Here is a 23617-nt window from a genome sequence, read left to right on the forward strand (position 1 = left end):
ACTGCAGTAGGGACCCGAGTCTCATGCCCCCTTTGGAATAAAAGTTGAGGCACTTCACATTATCTCTAGTGGCAACAGGTCTATTGCTGGATTTCCTCCTACTGGAGAAATGTCAATATGGTGATGGACCCCATCAGTGGCCACTGCTGGTTGATGACAGATTGCCTTCTCAGGAAATCTGCCTAGCTGTTTCTGGTTCCCAGCAGGTGCAGGGCTATCAAGGTTACATCATGTATGCAGCCAGTTCCACAGTTTGATTGCCTCCCTGCATAAGGGGAAGAACAAGCTTCTCTTTGTGTTGTCTATAGGCACCTGTACTACCATGTGCCATATGACCAGGAGCAATGTCACACATGCCAGCCTGATGACCTGGAGGTCCAAAACATATGTGTAACCTTATGTCTTCTGGGAACCATGTCCCTTGTATCTGTAGATGGTTAAAGTGGGCACCCCATCCTTTCTAAGATGTCCATGAATAGCATTCCAGATGGCAATGGGGTCTTGAATGCAACTCTCTTCTTGACATTGGGTTGTAGTCACCATGACAGTTCCGTGAGGATGTAAGCGGGAATGACAATTGTTTTGCTCCTTTGACGCTTCATTGGGGAGTAGACTGACCTGATCCAAAGTCATAGAGGCCTTGGTGAAGTCTATCAAGTGGTGTCATATGTGGATACAAAGCATATGGCCTAATAATGTGAGGCAAGTCCAAACCATCATGAACAAGCATGCAATTATCATGCATTAGGCATGATATGGAACTGCACAGAGGCTGAAGTGCATGTGTTCCTGCTGAAAAGATCCCGTTTTTTTCAGATTCTTGTCCTCCGTCTTTGATGGACCCTGTTTTGTCTTATGTGAATTATATGACTCTATGACCCTGGTGTATAGTGTGCACAGAACTGATTGAACCCTTGGGTGGCATTTGGTACCACTTCTTTACCTGCTTAGAAGGAGCAAGGTCAAGATGTGCCAGAGACCTTTCACAGGGTTCCTCAAGTCCTTGCTGATAGGCAGGGCAATTCTTGTGGGTGCCATGGAATTTAAGATGTCAAATAGTTCATGGGTAGTCTCTTGGATTACGGTTGTTTGTTTCAATATCCACGGTATCCATGGTTCTAGACAAGAGTTCCTGGAGTGTCCAAAGTCATCTAGAGTCAGCGCCAGCACCAGAGTTATAGACTTGTCAGGACAGGAAGATGATTACTTGGGTGGACAGGGAAGCGGAAGTGACTCCCTGGCCTACTCTGTTGGTTTTCCCTGATACTCTTGTGTTTCTAGTGAGAGGGGGCCTTTGCTATTGATGTTGATGGAGACCAATATCTCTTCCTCCTTATGAAGAGGTGATAGCTGTGACTGCAGGACAGATAGGATGGTGGGCCCCAATAGGGCCATCTCATATGGATATTGTCCAGGTTGTGCCCAGAAATGAGTGGCCCAGGGAGGGAGAGAAGAACTCCTGGAATGGCAGTGCGGTTGGGCACAGTTCCATTGAGGACTGTGCTGGTACTGATGTTGGTGCCAGTGTCCTGGCTTGTGCCAGTGAAGGTGGATCCCCAAAGGTGAACTTTGGCACCTGGAGTGATTCCAAAGCCAGAGTCAGAAGGGCTCTCAGTGTTAAAGTCGGTAGAGAGCCAAAGTCTATCTGGTTTTCTTTGCATCCACTATGTAGTGCTGCCGCAAGCCCAGCTCCAAGTGGACATTGTGTCCACCCCAGAAGATGGGCTCTAAATCCAAAGACAGACTAGTGAGGCCTTCAAGTTCCAGAGAGGGTGACACAGCACTATTGGCAGAGTATTCTAGGCCTCTCTGTCCTAGTGTTGATGCTGAGGAGGTCGATACCATAGAGGTACATACTGGTGCCAGGACTCTTGATGCTAGTGTTGACTTGGCCACTTTCTTTGGTCTCTTCTCATCACTGTAACCAGAGGTATGCTTGGTTGCTGGTGCACTTGCTGAAGACAGCCACGTTGGTTCCAGATGGGACATAGCCTCAGATCCAAGGGAAGAAACAACCTTGATGGATTGCTCCAAGAGGTGCAGTTTGAGCCTTGCGTCCCTTGATTTCTGAGTGTGGGAGGAGAAGGAGCAGCAGATGGAGCATTTATTGGGGATGTGAGCTTCCACAAGGCAAAAGAGATTCCTGCTATGTCTGTCTATCAGGGGCACCAGGCCATCCCACAAAGAGCAGGATTTATACCCTCAGGACTTAGAGTCTGCCCTTTTAACAGCCATGCTACTTTGTCCTTCTGTATGGGGCATTCTCCTCCTTCTCTTCTCTTGTTTGTTTGTTTGTTTTTTTAAATCATACATCTAAAAAGATATTATAGAAATACAACTAGGAATGAAGAATATTTCTTCACCAAGATTTGGAAGCTTAGACAAAAGGCTGAGCAGATCAGACGCAGTTCAGGTTCTTTCTCACTGCCATGGGTGGTAAGAGGGAGCTGACGGAGTATTGAGGCCACTCTGCTCTCTATGCCCTCATGTTAGAGCATGAGGCGGCACAGGGTGCAGCAACTTGATTTGGCTGTGCAGAAGATTCCAAGCTTGGGGGCATGTGCACTTACAGTGAATTTCCACACTGACGCTCATTTGAAGAAGAATATATTTTGTCTTCTGCATAAACACTTTGTTATAATGCTCTCTCCATACACCACTTATGTTCTGTATTTCAATAAAATCTGAGACTAAATTGTACAAAGAATAAGACATGGAGAATTATGTTATAAAGAAAGAAATACTCAGCATATAATGAACTACACTGTTGTATCCACATTCAGACTTAGTATTTGGGGAAGTTCATACTGAAATAAAATGATTGGAACGGAATCAAAGTCAATTACACACATTCATTTTTTTCCAACTCAGTGTTCCACAAACGTAAGACTATTTTCAGTGTATTCTTCTCTAGATCCATTTTGTCTACAGCCCTTTTCCTCATGTTCCAAGACTAAACATATCATATTCTACCAACTGTATAAATTATAATTCAAGATTCTTCAAACTTTTCTGAGCAACTAGGGTACATTGTTTTTATCTATATGCTTCATCTTTTAATTGGATCTAGAAAATTTTAGCAAGAATCTCAATTAAAGTAAAGGAGATGAAACCAGCTAAAACCAGAGTATGAAATGTTTGTAAGAGACTGTTTAATCCCACAGTGTTCAGAGGATCTCTGAGTCTTAGGTATTTTCAACACCCAGAAGCCTGTTTTAATATTTTTTGACCAATCTGTATAACCTCTGGCCCAAATTCTGACTTCCATGGGAGATTTGCCTAAGTAAAGCTTGCAGGACTTGGTCCTAGATGCAGAAGTTCCCACTTCACCAAAATATTCACTGTGGGCTGAATTATCAAATGATAACATCTAGATACACAAATCACAATTTAGGCATACAACAATATAGTCTAATTCCAAGGGACTGTCTGGTATCTCTCTCCTATAAAACAGCTATATTACACTTTTAACTTTCTTCAGTCACACAATATATGTCAAAAATATATTTGAAAAAGCTTTAGCCACATTCTTTAGTCACAGCAGGCAGCAATATTAGTTCTAAATGAAACATGCTTTAATGAAAGTAAATAATGTGATAAATCCGATCTTGCAGAACAAAGCAATACAGAACTATGCATGGATTTTTAATGCATTTTTACTACTGATGGAAGTCTGCTATTAGCTATACTGTTATTAGTATAACCACAGATAAAAATATTAACATGGAATCATTTTAGTTCATTTGGCAGAATTGTTTAAAATGTAAAATATGTTGCTAAATATTTTAATTATTCTAACTGCTCTTATATTTTTGAAACTTGTAAATGAGTTTTATTTCAGGTCAGACCTTTGTATTCAGTCCACAAAGGGACCAATTAAAACAATATTGGATGGGATGGAGGTCATCCTTCACATTATTCACTTATCTGACTTGCATTAAATATTTTATGCAGAGGTCAGGAAGAAGAAAGAATACATTTATGCAGTTTTGGGTCTTTTGTTCTAGAGACAGGCAGGGAGAATGTGACCAGCACTTATCTGTGTCTGTGTTATTCGCATTATAAAATTAAAATTTTATTGTGTTTTTTGTGGGTTTTTTGGTACAATTAGCAAATTAGAGTGTCAACAGCCACTTCACCCCAAAGTAAATATTTTTGGGATACTTTTGAATTTCATATGAATAACTTTTATATTTTGGGGGGGAGGAGGGGGGAGAGGAGTGGCCTTGGAGTATTAGCTTTTTATCACCCACAGTAAAGTCTTCTTAGCCTGATGCAACTGCTCACATGCTTCACCCCTTCTGGATTGGCTAAGGTTAAGGAAATTGGGACTATATTTCGTTGGATTGGAACTTTACGTTTACTGTTACTGATTGAGTGGATTTTTCTTCTTTGAATTTCTTCTCACCTCAGCCTCGTGGATACTCTAAAACAGTGACACTCAGGCTACGTTTACACTGACAGCGGCAAAATTGCCACTGCCAGATTGATCTTTCAGGATCAATTGAGTGGTCAGTGAGACCCTCTCAATCGATCAGGAAGTTGACTTGAGTAAGTCCACCCCCTCAAGTAGCGTAGCGCTGCATTGACGGGAACAGCACAGTGTGAACAGCACGCAGAAGGGAAGCTGAACAGTCGACGTCAGTTATGCAAACTACTCTGTGTAGTTTGCGTAACTCTCGTCGACTGCCGCCGAATCGCGGGGTCAGTGTGAACCAGCCCTCAGACTCACGAGCCTTAAGTGGCTCTTTAATGTGCCTCCTGTGGCTCTTTACAGCACATGATATTAAAACACTGTATGATTTAATTATTAACCCATCTAAGTTGTTAACCAATCAGGATGATTTTACTATGTTATTAACCAATTAAGTTATTAACTTGCTTGCTCTGAAAAAAAAAATATATATATGTCCCCATATATTAAATATGAATAGCACTATAGTAAATGAAACAATGAATTCACACTACTGTGGCTCTTGTGGGTAATGTTGATTGCTAATTTGGCTCCTGAATCATTAAGGTCTGAATATCACTGCTCTAACATATACCTGTTCACAGACGTTAATTTTGGCAGCAAGTTCTATGGTGTGAGGAGGTTCCATTCATGCCCTCTATTCTATAACAAGGGTAGCATAAATCTACTATTTTGACCTTACACCGTCGGAGAATGCAGAGTGAATTTCCAGATATTTGCACTGTCAGAGTGGCTCAAAGCAGCTTGACCAGACCCCAAGTCCCAAGTTCTTAATGATAGAAATACCCTTTTTTCCCCAAATTCATCTAATATATTTGAGATACTTTGAGCATCCAGTTTAAAAACTAGGATGACATTTCTGTCTTAAAAGTGCCAGTGATGTTTTACTTACTGTCATCATGTCATCACATTTCATGTCTGGCTCGTCTTCATCTTCACTTTTGTTGTAAAATTTGCGGAAGAAGTTGAACGCCACAACAGTGTAAAGGTAGACTACTACGGCCAAGAGTCCTACAGTCAGCACAAGCTACATGCAAGCAAAATAAATTAAATGAAAGAAAAGTCAGTTTCTATCAAAATGGAAGAGCATGAGCAATTCTAACCTCCTTCAGGCAGTATTGATGAATCAGACAGTCAGGAGATCTTATGTGTTCACAAAAGTATCGAAACTTGACCATGATGTGCCTTTTTTTTTTTTTTTTTTCCTTCCCAAAAAGGATGAAAAATGACAGTTTTGCTACCCATTGGATCTCTCTGTTGCCTGGATCAACATATAGTTTCTGAAGATCCAGATTTTATAATGGGGTAAATACATCTTAAATGTATACTTTGATACCTTATTTGGTGGATAAAAGAGCAGCAGCATGGTTTTAGGAAACACATATGGATATTTTTCTAAAATGTATGCTTAACAGACACTTTATATTAGTAATGTGATACATTCAGTATTTGGAAAAGAGGTGAAATGCCAGCTGATTTGTGAAACTGGACCTGCACTGAGCATATTAAACGGTGAGAAATACACTTTATTGAATTATGGGATTATTTGAATGGCTTGCTATTTTAGTACTGACTATTGTTGCCAATATTCTATCTAATAAGATGTCTTAGTGATGCCATCTGCTCTAAAATTCCAGTGAGACAAAGAGATACAATAGGTGAGTTCATCTCTCATTACTCAGCTGCCGAAAACAACAGCATTTCAGGATTCAAATTCTTGCTCTTAAGCAAATAAAATCCTTCTTGAGCAAGAAAATTCAGCACTAAAGAGCCATTAATATATTAATCATTGGTTTTGGAGTATACAAGTATAATAGTGTTATTGAAGATATTGTGTGTGTGTTTTAAAAGCACTGTCGAATTGATATTACTATTTAAAAGAAGTTAAAAAAATCAAGCATTTTAGTTGCTTTTTAAGTAGCAATTTATGCAGATCATTGGGCATATTTCTAAAACATATGTCTCTATTTAAAAATCTGCCATTGTCTTTCATTATTCATGTCTGTGCAGAAAGCAACAGTGATGATGTCAGCAGTGCGAATACTTGCTTGTCAGAGAGGGTAGTCATGGGAGGTTTATTGAAAGTTGTGACCTTGAATTGAAGCTGTTTCATCAGCACACACAGCCTTTGAGTTTCTACACTGAGAAATGTCATCCCAATAGAAATATATCAATCACAAAATTAAAATATTAATAGGTAACACAACTAAATGTAGCCAGCCTGCCAGAGCAATGGAGGGGATCAAAGTTTAGCCCGAAGCAGTAAGGAAACAGCAATGATAAAACTTTTGGGGAGACTACCAGGTGTCATGCTCTAGCAATTTCCTTTGCCTGACAAAGGATAGGACTACATTTAGATGTCCTCTGCTGAAAGAACTGATCAGGCCAATGCATAGATGTTAGAGGAGAAAGAAAGATTGAAAGGAAGTTGGGAGCTCAGGGTACTGTTATTCTCCTAAAAAAGAAACCTGATAGGTAGTGAAGAAATAGGGCGTAGTTGCTATAGTATATTAGACAGAGGGTAAACATTCAGTATGAAAGTTATCTCATAGACTATAAGGTCAGAAGAGACCATTACGATCATCTACGCTGATCTCCTGCACAACGCAGGCCACCCACTCCTGTAGTAGACCCCTACCTAAGACTGAGTTATTGAAGTCCTCAAATAATGATTGGAAGACTTCAAGGTACAGAGAATCCACCAGCAAGTGGCCCGTGTCCCATGCTACAGAGGAAGGTGAGAAACCTCCAGGTCCTCTGCCTATCTGCCCTGGGGGAAAATTCCTTCCCAACCCCAAATATGGCAATCAGTTAAACCCTGAGCAAGTGGGCAAGACTCACCAGCCAGACACCCAGAAAGAATTCTCTGAAGTAACTCAGAACCCACCCCATCTAACATCCCATCACAGGCCATTGGGCATATTTACCACTAGTAATCTAAGATCAGTCAATTGCCAAATTAGGCTGTCCAATCATACCATCCTCCCCATAAACTTATCAAGCTCATTCTTGAAGCCAGCTAGGTTTCTTGTCCCCCCTGCTCCCCTTGGAAGTATGTTCCAGAGCATCACGCCCTGATGGTTAGAAACCGTCATCTAATTTCAAGTCTAAACTTCCTGATGGCCAGTTTATATCCAGTTGTTCTTGTGTCCACATTGGTGCTGAACTTAAATAACTCCTCTCCTTCCCTGGTATTTATCCCTCTGATGTATTTATAGAAAGCAATCAAATCTCTCCTCAGCCTTCTTTTGGTTAGGCTAACAAGTCTCCTCTCAGAAGGCAGGTTGTCCATTCCTCGGATCATCCCAGTAGCCCTTCATTGCACCTGTTCCACTTCGAATTCATCTTTCTTAAACATGGGAGACCAGAACTGCACACAGTATTCCAGATGAGGTCTGACCAATGCCTTGTATAACAGTACTAACACCTCCCTATCTCTACTGGAAATATCTCACCTAATGCATCCTAGGACCGCATTAGCTTTTTTCACATCACATTGCCGGCTCATAGTCATCCTGTGATCAACCAGTATGGCCAGGTCCTTCTCTTCCTCTGTCACTTCCAACTGATGCGTCCGCAGCTTATAGCAAAAGTTCTTGTTATTGGTCTTTAAGTGTATGACCTTGCACTTTCCACTATTAAATTTCATCCTATATCATCCTATTACTCCAGTTTACAAGGTCATCTAGATCTCCCGGTTTTTCTCTGTATTGGCAATACCTCCCAACTTTGTATCATCTGCAAACTTTATTAGCACACTCCCACTTTTTGTGCCAAGCTCAGTAATAAAAAGGTTAAATAAGATTGGTCCCAAGACTGATCCCTGAGGAACTCCACTAGAAACCTCCCTCCAGCCTGACATTTCACCTTTCAGTATGACCCGTTTCTCCCCTTTAACCAGTTCCTTATCCATCTTCCAATTTTCATATTAATCCCCATCTTTTCCAAGTTAACTAATAATTCCTCATATGGAACCATATCAAATGCCTTACTGAAATCTAGGTAAATTAGGTCCACTGCATTCCCTTTTTCTTAAAAATCTGTTATCTTCTCAAAAAGAGATCAGGTTGGTCTGACACGATCTACCTTTTGTAAAGCCCCTTTCAAAGCCGTCCTTCTCTACTTAGAGAATCTGTTTTACAGATGCAACACTGGCCCTCCACTGAATATCTCTTGTCATGTGTGGTAATATCTACTAGATACTGAAAGCAAATTCGAGACATGGGTGGATTGGGGGCTGCTTGGGATTGTTTTATTGCGTTTGAGAAGGGATGGCAGAAGGGATTGGGGTGTGCATGTCTGAGGCTAGGGCTGAAGCCAGGGAATTTTTCAGGGGGTTGCTATGGGAGGCATCTTAGTGGGTGGGAATATGTGAAGAGCTCTCTAGGGCTGGAAAATGACAGGAAGGCGGGAGATGGTGAGTTGATAAATTATCTGTGGTTATGTTGAGATGGTGGTTAGGAAGAAGGCCAGGTGTCAAAGAAAGAGATGTGTTAAGGTATCCAAATTGAATTTTAAAATTAGATTTGTATGCATATGAATCCACAAGGCCATATTTGCATATAGATTCCAAATTGCAGAATGGTCACATTTCAAAATGCCTTTAGGAATGGCTGTTCCTTTCCTCTTTTCCAATGTCCAGGAGGCTATATATTGTATGCATTTACTGTCCCATGGGTATAGGATTATAATGATTCTTTATTATAATTTTATAGGATTAAAAGTGTTCAGGTGCTTTGCAGAAAACACAGGCATATTCTTTGCCCCAAATATTTACCATCTAAATGAAAGCACATTCCAATACCAACACCAGCAATGTAAAGAAATTCTGAATAGAAACTACTGTATGCTGCAGTTATTTTTTCAAAACCTAGTTCTGCCTTCTTAAAACTTTTGGCATTTCTAAATACCATAAGTCATTAAGGTCCACATAAAAGGACCAACTCACAACAAAATAAAATTAATTTTTTAAGATAGATCTGGTAAATAAAAGGTAATTGAAACAAAGAAACAGCGTGTCCAGCCTGACAAACGTATATCAAATTTTAGAGAATGAGATTTTAAAAAACAGCTAAATCATAACTCTTGAAATAGGGAGTTGACACTTAGATATGATAATATTACATATCTTTAATCGATATTTTTCATAATATAAAATAATAGACTCATTTTGCTTCACTTCTTGTTCAAAGCATTGGTTTCCAGGTACACTACATGATTATCCTATTTGTTCGGTATAGTTATGAATGGTGTTCATTTTCAGACTACATATACCACACTCACCTGCTTGCCATTGTGAGTAACAGAAGACAGAATGGTTCGTAGTGTCTTGAAACCCATAGCAATATCCAGCAAGTGAGCAGCAAAGAAGAAGTTGTTGTAATGGCCAAGGATAGACATAGTTGTGTACCAAGCTAAGTACAAGAAGGACTACAGAAAATGTGAAATGTTAGTAAATATAAACAGAAACTAATCCGTTTTACTGGATACTGTACATCACACAAACCATGAAACTCTGAACTGTAGGCAATGATTAATGGTCTGAGCTTTCTAATCATGAATTAATACGGATTTAGCATCTCCATGTTTTTCATGCCAAAGAACTCTGATTCTCTCTCTCCAGCACACCCACTGCTCTCATAAAAAGGCTTGCAGTTTTACCTTAGAAATGATGCCTTTGACATTTACTTTAAATCTTTACTTGATTATATTCCTCAGAACAGATTAATTACTGAAATAAGAATTCCCTCAGCACTTAACATTGTCTTGTTTTGGTTGAGAGTATACAGGGCTGGAGAACTCGCTATGCAATCTGAATTTCTGAAGGTCTGATGCTTCTGCAGGGGCTGAGATTGCTACAGAGACAGCATATAGGCCGTGGGGGAGACAGTGCTTTGTAAGCCACTTCCTCTGGCTGGCTCGTAGGGAATGACTACACAGATATAAAAAACCCATGGCTGGCCCAGGTCAGCTGACTCAGGCTTGTGGGACATGATCTCCGGGCTGAAAAATTGCTGTTGAGATGTTCAGGATCAGGGTGGAGCCTGAGTTCTGGAACCCAGCAAGGGTAGAGGGTCCTTGAACTTGGACTCCAGTCCAAGCCCAAACATCTACATAGAGATTTTTAGCTCCACAACCCAAGTCCCAGGAGCCCGAGTCAGCTGACTTGGGCCAGCCGCAGCCACTGAGGGTCTTTTATCCCTGTGTAGACATACCCTTTGAGCACTATTGATGTGATCTGGAGGAGATATATAGAGCCCTCATTTGCAAGAGGAAATTTTAAAGTGACTAGGAACCTTTAAAGGTGGTTGTGGGAGTTAAGAAAGGATGTTAAAGGAGTCTGAACTAACCACTGGCCCCTACAGGTGGTCTCTGCAGATTAGGATTATGATAGGGCATGTTTTTGCAGACACTGACTACTATGCTCTACCTACTCTGAAGATAGAGGTCTTTGGTCTCCAGCTATCAGTCCGGCAACTTACACAGCCCCCCAAAGTCAAAATGAATTTAAACCCCAGAATACAATACAAACCCTGTTAATATTATTCCTTTTAACACCATCCAGACATTATTATTCATTTCCAAAATCTTGTATTACACTTATAGTATCTCCTGCCTACTGCCCTATGAGGTCAAAAGCAAATATTCCAACAGAGAATTAAACTTAAAACTGTTGGGCTAAGGTTAAAGACAGAAAAAGAACAAACATTTTTATATTGATTGCATTAGTATGTAGCTATTAATTCATCAATACATATGTTACTTTTTGCAGTTCCTTTGGTTACCCACATATGTTTATTTCACCGTAGTCAAGATGACTGGCTTCTTATCTTGTCCAATTTTATTTACTCTTTTATTTCTCTTTATTAAAAAAGTATCCAACCATAGCTTTGAATACAAAATATGTATTTGCATTTAGAATAAATAAAAGCCTATATATAAGCTAACATACTTACATTGTCAGTGAAAACAACACCAAGCTTCCAAATGTGGTACTTTGTATCAATAGAGCTTAACCTATGGAATACAAATATTTTGAAACTCATAAATGTCAGAGTTAAGTAGTTAGTAACTAGTTATACCCCTTTCCTTATGTTTAACAACACAAACACAGCTTCCCATAATGGCTACTTAGATATTTTTCTTTCAGAAAATGTAACAGGAACTTTCTGGCACTTTATTTGTATCTTTTTTTTTTGTAAGCATTGGTATATACTGGACAATTATTTTAAGACTGATGTACAGGTCACACTATTTTAGAGAGCATTCCCTAAATTTTCAAAATTGTGTTGGGCTTTAGCCACAGAGTTCCAATAGTCTCAAGAGTTCCAGAATTTTAAGTAAAATTAACACAAGTAACAAGTAAAAGTAACACAGCTCTACTTTGAACATATAGGCTACATTTACACTGCACAGTTAAACTGGGTAGGGGCACTCAGGTCTGGGCATCTGGGTTAGCCTTCCCCAGGTGTAAGTGTCCCACATTCCCACTTCAAAGCTCACGCATTACTGTGTCCTCGCTTTTTCTGCACTCGCCCAGGTTTGTCTTGGGGCATATCCCATGGTTCTTTGTGCTGAGATGCTCTAAGATTCTTTCCAAGTCAACTTGTGGGAGAACTTGTCTGTCCTTTGGAGGGAATTGTGTAAAGGGCATAGAAGGACTATCAACACTTGAGCGATTTAGCCTGCATCCTCACTGCAAATTGGTTGGATTCATGCCTGAGTTAAAGTAGAGCCCAGGTTCTAAGCAACACCCCCAGCCAAGTTAGCTAGCACAGGCTTAAAATACCTCCAAACCCAGGTCAGAAGTTTTTATGTGTAGATAGTAGAGGCCACTAAGGCTAAAACTGGGGTTACAGCCCAGGTTAACTGTGCAGTGTAGACACATACCCATTGAGGCTAAAGTGCGTGTCAAGATGCTTAAATGTTGTGGGTTTGGAATTGTCTGCAGCTATAATAATAAGTATTAAACAGCTGAGTGGCATTATGCTTAGTCTAAATGTGGTTAAAATGACCCAGATTAAATACTGCCTTACCCCATGACATCATAGGGTAAAATTTTCAAAAGCAACTTAAATTTTATTTTCAAAGTTTGAAAGTTAACGGGACATAGGAGCCTAAGTGTTTGTCACTTTTGAAATTAAATATTTTATTCACATTGATTCATAGCATCATAGAAATATAGGGCTGGAAGGGACCTTGAGTGGTCATTAAGTTCAGCCCCCACACTGAGGCAGGACCATGTAAATCAAGACCTTCTCTGACAGGTGTTCATCCAACCTGTTCTTAAAAACCTCCAACGATGGGGATTCCACAACCTCCCTTGGAAGCCTGTTCCAGAGCTTAACTATCCTTACAGTGAGAACTTTTTCTAAATATCTAATCTAAATCTCCCTTGCTGCAGATTACTTATTGCCCTACCTTCAGTGGACATGGAGTTACAACTGATGCTTTATAACAGCCTTTAACATATTTGTAGACTATTATCAGGTGCCCCCTCCAGTCTTTCTCCCCCTCCCCCCCAAGACTAAACATGGCAAGTGTTTTGTTTAACCTTTCCTCATAGGTCAGGTTTTTTAAAACCTTTTATCATTTTTGTTGCTCTCCTCTGGACTGTCTCCTAAATCCTTCTTAAAACATGGCACCCAGATCTGGACAAGGTACTCCAAACAGAGGCCTCATCAGTACCAAGTAGAGTGGGACAACAGCCTCCTGTGTCTTACATACGACACTCGTGGTAATACACCCTAGAATGATAGCCTTTTGCAACTGCATCACATTGACCCATATTCAATTTGTGATCCACTATAACCTCCAGATCCTTTTCAGCAGTACTACCACCTTGCCAGTTAGTCCCCATTTTGTAGTTGTGCATTTGATTTTTCTTGCCTAAATGAAGTACTTTACTCTTCTCTTTATTGAATTTCATCTTTTTTATTTCAGACCAATTCTCTAATTTTTCTAATTCTCTAATTTTGAAATGTAATCTAATCAGTGGTGGCGCTGCAAAATGAACTCAGGATTCTTCCACCATTCTTTTTACTTCGTTATTAGATTATCAACTGTATTATTATAACACAGGTACTCAGTGCTGAAGAATTTTAGACACTTCAATGTTGTAGAGAAGGCACCGAACTATTTCAGATCTACATCATCACATGTGACATTTTCATAGTAATTTTACAATGGTATGGCAGGACAGCATGACAATTATTTTGCAGTTCTCTGCACTTCCTTCTTTCTATGTGCCCCCTTTTTGTAGTTGTCAGGATGGACAGGAAAGGATCACTGGCACCCCTATTGTTTTGCCCAGCACTTCCCTACTTGGCTTTATTGAGGCACCATGGGAAGCACTCTGTGACAAAGCTGGTTGAACACTGGAATTCTCAGCAGGAAATTCCAAAATTCTGGAAAATGTTTGTTCCATTTCAGAATGAAAAACAAAATTTTGCAATTTCCTGCAAAAGGGAAATCTGAATACATTTAGTTTGGAAATAATCAAAATATGTCATTTTGAAAAATTCAAAACAAAATTGATCCTGAGAGACCAAACTTTGGGACTCCCAGTTCAGCTGTCTCTCCAGGGCTTCCAGGCATTCTGTGAGCCCCAGCAGACTGATCAGGAGCCATGAGAGAGTTGGGAGCCTCAGAGCTTGGGAGCCAAGGCTTCCAGTTCTGTAGCAGGGAGCTTAGACATCCTGAGAGCCCCCAGGGTTTCCAGGCTCCCTGCTGCAGAGCCAGGACCCAAGCCCTAGCTAGAGTTAGGGTTCTCAAGGCTATCAAGCTCTCAGCTCTGGGGCAGGGCATCTGGCAGACCTGAAGTGCCCATCCCCAGATCAGTCCCCATGGCAGGGCTGCCGTGGGACAGTGAACCCTGGAAGTGGGAGTCCCCAACATTCCACCAGGCCAGTTGGCAGGAAACCAGGCAGGTTTCTGACCGAAAGCTGACTGTAGTGTGTTGGAAGTAAAACATGAAACATTTCGTATTTGACGAACTGGCATTTTCTGATGAAACCTGTATTACTGGAAAATTCCTGATCAGGTCTGCTCTGTGATCAGTGCTCCCCTCCTTCTGACTGAGACAAGGACCCACACACTCTTAATAGCCACACGTGCAGTGGAGTAGGAAGACTGAATTGGGCCATTATTTTAAGTGGTATACTTAGGTTTTTAAACAGCTAGTTATTTTACTTCATTACTACAAAGAAGCTTTTACCATGTGAATTTTTAGTATTGAGCAAAGTATTGAACATATATACATTCTCAACATATCAAATCTGTTATCTTTAATAAAGCAGTGGTAGCAACAGGTTAAAAATGTCTTCCAATGTGATTTGTTTGAAATCAGCTCAGATCAGCTTTTTTTTTTTTTTAAATCTGCAAATATCATACCATGACACAAGAGATGCCTCCTCTGGTTCAGTCTCTTCCACTGGACTAAAGTCAAGGGCATTTTTGTCCAAACCTAAGAGTTCAGCTATGCGCTCTGTTCCATACAAGTCACCATATTTGTTAATAACCTAGAAGGGGAAAAGATGAGCTTCTGATCAGGGCAAGACATTGGTGTCACATCCTCTTCACTTTACACAACATTTGTAAAAAATTTTAAAACCTGTTTTCCAGGGTTGGCATTGCTAGAACAGTGAGAACTCAGAGAAAGAGAGAAAAAGCATTTTAAAAAATGAAAAATAGAAGCATAAAAGGCTATTATCTGAAAGCTTCGGTATAATTTAAAGTAATTTAAGCTGGCATGTTTTTCTTTTTTTTAGTGGGATGAGGGGGCTTTGTATCCTAATGATGACAATGGCTGTAAATTAGAACTGCATGCCTGATTGACAGCACAAAGTTATTTAGAATGTATGAGTCTAGGAATTAAGCCAAAGCACTCTCTCTTCTTCCTCTTCCCCCACCCACATCATGACTGACTATTCCCAGTAAGATTTACCATAACTATGAATTCCATGAAACAAAATGCAATTCTCAAATATTTGTATACCTATACCACAAAAATATAGATATTTGAATTACGTACACAGTATATTTGTCTTACATTAGCCATAATAATAATCTAAACAACCTACCTTCCGTTTTACAAACTTGTCCCAGTAATTGTTAGGAAAGGATCTGTATAGATAAAAAGTTCTCAAGTTATTTAACACGTCAATGGAGGCAAAAACCAAAAAATGTCAATGGGATTTGTGCAATGATGGTATTTGGCCCACATGAATTTTAATTCACTATAACACCAATGTCTCCAAGTTTTTTCTCTTTATACCATCTATGTAAATACTTATTAGTGAAATATAAAGGATGGACTGCTGGTTGCTTTCACTTAATGCTCACCATTACCTAATATTGTGAAGGCTGCCATAATCATATCTTTCAACACTAAACAAATCCATTTGCAAATCCTTCTTAGCCCCCATCCCCACCCCAACACACATACATGTGCACAACCCAGCTTTGCATTCTGGGAGAAGATAAAGAAGTTTCTCAGTGCAGCTGACTCTTTTCAGCATGTTAACCGCTATAGTAGCCTTGATTTCATTTCTATCCAGGCTGAAAACACAGAAATCGACATTTTTGCGAGGACATATAGCACCAGAAGGCACAGTGCATTGACTCAGTAAATGTAAGGATGATGATTTAGGTTATGTTTACACTTGGAGTTGATTCCCAGCCCAAGCAGACCTACTCATACTTGCTTTCATTGAGCTAGCACACTAAATAGTAGTATAGCCACAGGGAGTGGCGAGTGGCAGCACTGGCTAGCCACCCCACGTACATACCCATGGGGTCCAGGTGGGTTTGTACTCAAGGCGGCTAGCCCATGCCACTGCTCGCTGCTGCCCACACGACCATTGCCACACTCTTACTTTTAGTGTACTGGCTTGATGAGAGCTAGCACAAGTATGTTTGCTAGAGCTGGGAATTACTCCCTCACCTCCAAGTATAGATGTAGCCTTAGAGGAAGAGGTGATTATTTGTAATTTTATTCTCTTAAGGTATATCATCATAGCACATACCACTGTTTGGTCCAAAATCCCAGCACAAGACTAAACGGGACATTAACAGCGCTAACATTATGAAACTTTACTCCAGCAAATGGCATTGCCCTTCAGAACAACAGTGTCCCTAGTGTCCCCAAAGGTCAGTTTCTTTCAAATAACAGGTGAAACTAAAAGTACTCTATATATAAGGGTACACAAATATGAATTTAGAAAGGTTACAGAAGCTTCAGCCACCAAAAGTGAGTGGGTGAGTGGCTGAATAGGTCTCCTAAAACTGCCAACAGATTCCCCACTTTTGGAAATTATTGAGCCCCACAGTTTCTTCATGAAATATTTTGTTTTAACAATAAGACATACTGCAATAGACACTGGGAAATATGTGAACCTTAATCTGTAACAGAGGAAGATACCTTTCAAAACAATGTCTTTCCTTTAGTGGCAGGAGGGACAAAACTATAGATCATGGAGATCTTACTAGCACCGTATTGACCAAACCATTTAGGGTTCTTGACTTTTTTAGGGATGGCACCAGCCAACAGACCCTCATAGTCAGAGTCTTCTTTCATATGATCCTATAGAATCAGGGATTTTTCTCTGCCTCCCAGCTTCTATTTGGTGGTATGGTTTATGAGAGAGTAAAGGCTGAAAGGTATGTGCACTAGTTTTGTCTGTTACCTGGATGTGGGTTCAAGTGTTGCTGCTTGTTTTAAAAACTCTAAGACCTTAAGGTGCAGGTTTCTTCAGATGCAGTGGGCTAGGTCCATAATGACCTCTATCTTGTCTAGGAATAGCTTGAATTCAGCTGCATTCATCAGAGCACCTATTTATTTATTTTATTTCATTTGATATATAAAATAGAGCATTTTAAAATATACAGAAGGTGTAGGAAAGAATTATATCCTTAAGTGCATTGAGGTGACCAATGCCTGAGGTCCACTTCACATCAAGACCAGATTTTAATCAGCTGAATCTGATGTTCATCTTTGATTCAACTGGAGTGATGTTGTAGCAGGAGGAATACAGGCTGTACAGAATGTTCTTTGAGTCCAGCTGACAATATCTAATTTTTTTAGTGCTGATTCTACTGAGGTTGTAGTCACAGAATGCCTTCACTGCTTGCTTTCAGGAGACAAAGAAACATGCTGGAAATCAGTGGGTTCCTTGCTCTGCAGTTGGGAGGTGGTAAGGCCACCCTTTCAACACTGGTTTCCAGCAGCAATAGTGTAGTGGGTCAAAGCGCTCAAATGCTCACCCGTGGTCCTGAAGGCACCCAATGACATGTGGAAGCAGATAAAATTGGCAAATATCTTATGCCAGAAATAGACAGTGTTGTGGTCACATTTATCAGAAGGTGAGAAAACTACACTTGGGAATTTTTTATGTTGCTTCCTTTCAGACACTTCAAAATCTTTAGGATGAACAAAAGGCAAAAATGAAATGTGCACATGAACTGGAGGGAGAGAAAAGTCTGAGAATAGGGAGGCAAGGGGCCCTGAGGCCTCTTTGCTCTCAGAGAAGAAAAACGCTGGAGGAGATAGAAGAAATTATCATTTTGTGTTTTCTAAAACAGACACTGAGCCAAAAGAAGCACCATGAAAATACTTATACTGTGAGAATAGGGGATTTTGTGAAAAAATATTGCTCAGCATCCATCCATCTAACAGAGCTGATGGTGCAGGACTGCTGAGATTGAGTGATGAGCTTCATCAACAGAAGTCAGGAATGAACTATGATTAGGATCTCCAATAATGTTTCTGTGTAACTCCCCTGCTGGTGTAGTTTTGGCTCAGAACTTTAGAATGATGGGAGCTCCTGTCTGGCAGTATGGATCCAAGAGTGCGGGATCTGTTGTGGTAGATGTCTTTTAAGAAATAATGTTACGCTTGTATAACAATGATCACTTTAAAGAATTTCAGTGGGTTTTCAGTCAAAGAAAGATCCCAGTCCTACTTACAAAAAAACCAGGTTGGTTCTTAAACAACATATGACAGGGAAGCAGAGACACTGGATGGCTTAGAGAATTGGCAATGGGTCACACAGTTCTAGGTCACTCATCTGAAATTGACTTAGTATGATAGTGACTGAAATTAATAACCTGAAGGCTGTTCATTGACTATGTACAAGGTTTTAGACCAAATCCTACTTGATAAGTCTCCACCTCACACCAGTCACCATTACAGTTAACACTAAGACCTCGTCTGCACTGGTGGCAGTGTGTAGGGCATGTGTATTTAAATGTCGCAGTGCAAAGCAGGCTGTAGCCACACTGCAGTGTGTAGCTATATGCAGCAATGAAAGGCTCTGGCAGGTAGGAGGCAGTGGGAAAAGGTTCTGGCAGTGGGGAGCTGCAGGAGACTTTCCCTGCTGCCTCCCGCTGCCAGAGCCTGTCAGGCAGTGGGGAAAGTCTCCCACAGCTCCCCATTTCCAGAGCCTGTCCCCGCTGCCACAGTCTTTCACTGTGGTAGGGAAAGGCTCTGGCAGCAGGGAGGCAGCACTGCTAAAAATAGCAGTATACACTTGTGAGGCACTGCTTGGGTGTATAGAGAGCTGTGTAGGGTATATTCCCTAAGGTTCTGGCATGTCTTTACTCACCTAAGCAGTGCTTCATGGTCTATACTGCTATTTATACCTGTGCTAGGGGGCATGCAGTGGATGTGTGCTACACATCACCGAAAGTGTAGACATGGTCTAACTGGCCCTCTTGGCAGTTTCAATGAAGCCAACATGCTCTCTCCAGCACAGCATTGAAGTAATTTGGTAGGGCACTGTGGGCAAGCTTGCATTGCTGTATCTGTTCTGTGGATGCATAATGTATTTCAACCTCTAGAGATGTCAGTCTGGCACATTTCAGGCACAAAATTAAACTGGGAAAGAAGTTTTCTTTGTAAAATGAGCTAGTAAGTAACGAACATCTATAGAGTCTGTTTGGCAAGAGCAAATTATCTGTGGTTTGTCAGAGCCTGTTCAGACTCTGGGTTCCTCTTTCTCACTCACTTACTGGCAAGGTGACCAATCACTATGCAGAATTTCTCTCTCTGTTGGGCTTCCTCCTCTTGAATCCTCCGTTTGACTCCTTTCAATCTGACAGAAATCTGTTAGCCTGATCTACCTTCCTAAGGAGGAAAGCGTTTTTGTTGATACCTGGTCTTGGAAAGCCCTCATGGGATTAGCCTGCAGATGGGAATATAGTTTACCTTTCTGTGATTTGACCTGAGACAGTGCAGACAATGATTTTAGTATAGTAGCACCATATGAAACACACCATAGGCTATCAAAATAGAAGACTCAGAACTGAACTAGAAGAGGGAGGAGATTGCCTAACCTTTCATCAATTAATCCCTCCTATAGGAAAATTGCTTTTGTAAGCCCTGCTCTCAACTCCCTGAAGTCAAAGGAAGGGTTGTAGACTTTGGCCTGTAGTGCCTAGCAAGAATGTAGGTGGCACCTTTGCAAAGTTTGTTGACTAATGCTTCCTTTCTGTGGTCTAGGAAGTGGCACAACTGAAGTGGAATCAGCTGTAAGTCTCATGGTACAGGAAATTAGGGCACCTGGATCTGAGGGCAATACTGTGGATAAAGGTCATGGCAGAAGGGCAGAAGGAGTCTCCTCCCTTCAGAGAGCATCATTAGATCCACATGCTAAGATAACCTTGGCCAAAACAGTTAGGATTAAAGGAATCCCATGATGAGCAGTTTTTTTTAGGACTCCCCAGAGGAGCTGAAGGGGAGGAAATGTGTAAGCCAATGAATGATAAATTCCATGAAATGACAAATGAATCCTGTACAGATAACCACTGCTGAAAAAGGACGCACCTGGCATTGAATTTCATCATGAACAGCTCTGCAATGGAGATTCTCCAGTTCTTTGAGCTTCTGGAAAACCTCTAGGGACAACTCTCCTGGGAGAATCTTGGAGCAGTGTAACCAGCATGCCATACAGTTAAGGAGACATTAATGAGTTCCCTTATTTCATGGAAATCTTAAAGTTCCTTTTCCTCAAGAGTTTGAGGCTGCCTCAGGACAGTATCTTTCCCCTCTGCATGAACTACATGTACTTGTTCTGTCCGTCACTGCCCCTGTCTGCCTGTCACTGCCGCTGCACAGTGGCTGTGGAGGTTGCCTACCTGCATGTTGCTCTGAGTGAGGCACGAGTCAAACTGGAAAAGCAGAAGAGGGAGCCCTAAAGAGCAGGAAAATACTAGATGGTCATCACCCCACCTGCCAACATGAGCGATGAAAAGAAACCTAGTGTTTGCACTATTGTGAAGTGAGCCTCAAAAGTGATGATTTTAAATACTTCGCACTATTCTAGAATTGCACTTCTGTTGTTGTTTCTCATAGCTCTGCAAATCTATTAATTCAGAGAAACAAATACTATAAAGCTTAAAATTTTAAAACAAATATTAATAGCAAGAATGAATACATTTCACATAATAGTATTTCCCCTTGAAAATCAAAACAGCAGCACTACTGCCAATTCTGTGCTATAATACCTATTACAGAAAATAATCAGAAAGTAACACCACCACTTTGGTGCAGGAAATGGATTTTCACCACCTACACAAAACCGGTTTGTAACTAGAAAAAACAAAGTTAATTATTTCACAAGAAGAACTTTAACCTGCAAACTGAATTCCATTGTTACTAACATTTTCCTAGCATCATACATCAAAAATACCTTGCGTCTGTGTTTTAATAACTGTATATTAATCAAAGCTGTCATCACAGAATATTATTCAGCTTGTTGACTCTCATTACATTTTTTAATGCGCAATTATCTACTCACAAAACGAAAGACCATTTTGGATGTAAGAAACAGATTGGCAGCATTCCAAAAGAATATTTTGAAGTAATTTTTTAATTCTAACTTTTTACCAATCTGTCTCAGTGTAATATATGGACCAAAATGAAGTCAGTGGAAAACTCCTAGGATCTGGAGTTCTAGGAAACTCCTAGGAAAATAAAGTATTACAAGGCTCTAATAATTCAGATAGTATTCCAGTAGTACCAAAAGAATTTGGCATTAGAGATGAGCTTGAAGGAACTCATGCATCTTGATTCACAAAGAACAAAAATAGCATGCTTAACTTTTAATGAAAAAGCTAGACTTGTTGTTCAATGCAAAATAAAAGCAACTTTGTAAAGATAATTGAATAAGATCCATTCTATGGAAAGACACCACACACGGGCAAACTTATGTACAAATAGATGAACTCAATGATTGTAATAAGGAAATGCTTTATTAGGTCAACTCTGGCAGCTGCCATGGCATGCTAGTTTAGCTACAGGCACCCTGGCATTGAATGTATCTTTTGGATAGCATTTTTAACTGATGAAGTTACTCTGGAAAATATTTTGGGTAGAGGGGGTTGCTAATGTGTGTGTTAAGGGTTGGACAACTGAATCTGGCAGGCATACACTTCTGTCTGGAAGTGTAAAGTCTAGCTTGAGCAGACATACCTGCTTTAGCTCTGATCGATCTAGTGCACTAACATACGGTATAGCTGTGGTGGTGTGAGCAATGGGAGGGGCTAGTTGCCCTGAGTATGTACCTAGTGTCTTGTCTGGGATCAGACTTGGGGCAATTTAGCCCCTCCTGCTGCTCACATCACCATGGCTACACTCTACTTTTAGCATGCCTGCTCTGATTGAGCTAGCACGGGTGTATCTCCTCAGGCTGGGACTTACACCCCCAGATTGAAGTGTAGATATACTCTTAATGGGGAAGAAAATTACCCTAGCTGAAAGATAGCTAGGCCGCAAAGGCTGTAAGCTTGGAGTAGATAATAGAGGTAGCAGACCACCAGTTCCTAAAGAGAAACTGTGCTCATAACACAGGAATCTAGTTACAATCAGATGTTTGTTTATGTCTGATAGGTAGCTCTTTTGACTTCTCTTTGACAAATTGTTGTTTCTTTCATACACATTTTGAAAGTCTTTTGAGAAAACAGTTTAGAGCCTTCTAATGGCAGGTCTTCTATTGTGTTTTGTAGCTCTCTTGGGAGGCCTGAAGCCTTCAGCCAAGAAGAGCATCTAATGGAGATGGCTGTAGCCATGGAATGTGAAGCAGTATTGGATGCATTGATAGTCGCCTGGAGAGATGTCCAGGCAGTGAGGTATCGTTCAGAGATTATGGCCAAGAACTGCTATTTGTATTCTTTGAGCAAATTTTGAAATTGTTATGCAGAATGTGTTGTACAACTTCTGCTTGCACTCCTAATGATGTGCCCACCCTCCACATGAAGTCATGAACAACTTTAAAGTTTTCAGGAGGAGGTGACAATAATTCTGGAGTTATGGCCCTAACCACGGAAGAGAAAGATATATGAGGGGGAATATCTACAGATTCCTCCCTAACATTCTCTTCCTCTGTGTTCCAGTAATGGAGGAGATTGTGGAACTGCAGGAGGATCTTCCAGCGATGCGGGAGAAGGAGACTTCCTCCTGGATTGTGTAGAGGAGGAAGACTTGGATGCTCCTGAAGCAGTCTGAGTCCCAATAAGGCCAACGTGGATAGTCCAGTCTCTGTACCACCATACAGGGGCATTCTTGCAAGAATAACCCTGTTGCAGATCAGTACAAGTATGTTTATGTAAGGAGATCTAAAAGGCCTTACAGGAGAAATAGGTCTGTCATGCTCCATGTCTGAAGAGGAGGAAATCTAGTTCTCCTCAGTGAATGGGGAGCTGTTCCTGTAGGTGTTTGTGGAGGTCTTGGCACTGGCAACATCTGGTGCTGCCCTAGCATTACTAATGTCAAAGATGTAGCCACTTGGTGGCTCTGGAAGCAGCTGAGCTGGACAGAAGGCAGAGAGATGAGTTGCCATCGAAGGTGCTGGCAGTGCTGATGTTGTAGGCTGTGTTGATGATGCAGGAGGACCTGTCGGTGCTGTGGTGATAAAAGATGCCAGTGGTGCTGATGTGGTTGAAACTACTGCATTTTCTGACACCACTCACAATAAAGGAGAGTCAGGGAGAGGTAGACACAACAGATCTTTTGCCATGAAGAATGCCTGTGATGTCAGCGGTGTTAATCTCTCTGTGGAGGTGAAGGCACCAGTCTTGATGGTCCAGCCAGAGTCAATGGTATTGCTTCAGGTAGTGCTTGTGAGGGTCAGTGTTTGTGATCAGATC

At 40.8% G+C, this 23617-nt stretch overlaps 1 protein-coding gene across 3 annotated transcripts in view; it reads right to left on the reverse strand.

Moving 5' to 3' along the window:
* The window catches only part of RYR3 (ryanodine receptor 3), a 477864-nt gene that overhangs the window by 10113 nt on the left and 444134 nt on the right, over window positions 1-23617 (reverse strand). For all 3 annotated transcript variants that reach the window (XM_067558027.1, XM_067558029.1, XM_067558028.1), the window contains 5 exons: window positions 15556-15598; window positions 14867-14994; window positions 11431-11491; window positions 9758-9904; window positions 5367-5501 (listed from right to left, as the gene is read on the reverse strand). In XM_067558027.1, coding sequence (XP_067414128.1) covers window positions 5367-5501; window positions 9758-9904; window positions 11431-11491; window positions 14867-14994; window positions 15556-15598 — 514 coding nt within the window. The remainder of the gene's footprint in view (window positions 1-5366; window positions 5502-9757; window positions 9905-11430; window positions 11492-14866; window positions 14995-15555; window positions 15599-23617) is intronic.

The sequence above is a fragment of the Emydura macquarii genome, unplaced genomic scaffold (genome assembly GCF_026122565.2).
Source record: "Emydura macquarii macquarii isolate MOO-44397 ecotype Brisbane River unplaced genomic scaffold, CSIRO-AGI_Emac_v2 contig_1876, whole genome shotgun sequence".
Lineage (NCBI taxonomy): Eukaryota > Metazoa > Chordata > Testudines > Chelidae > Emydura > Emydura macquarii.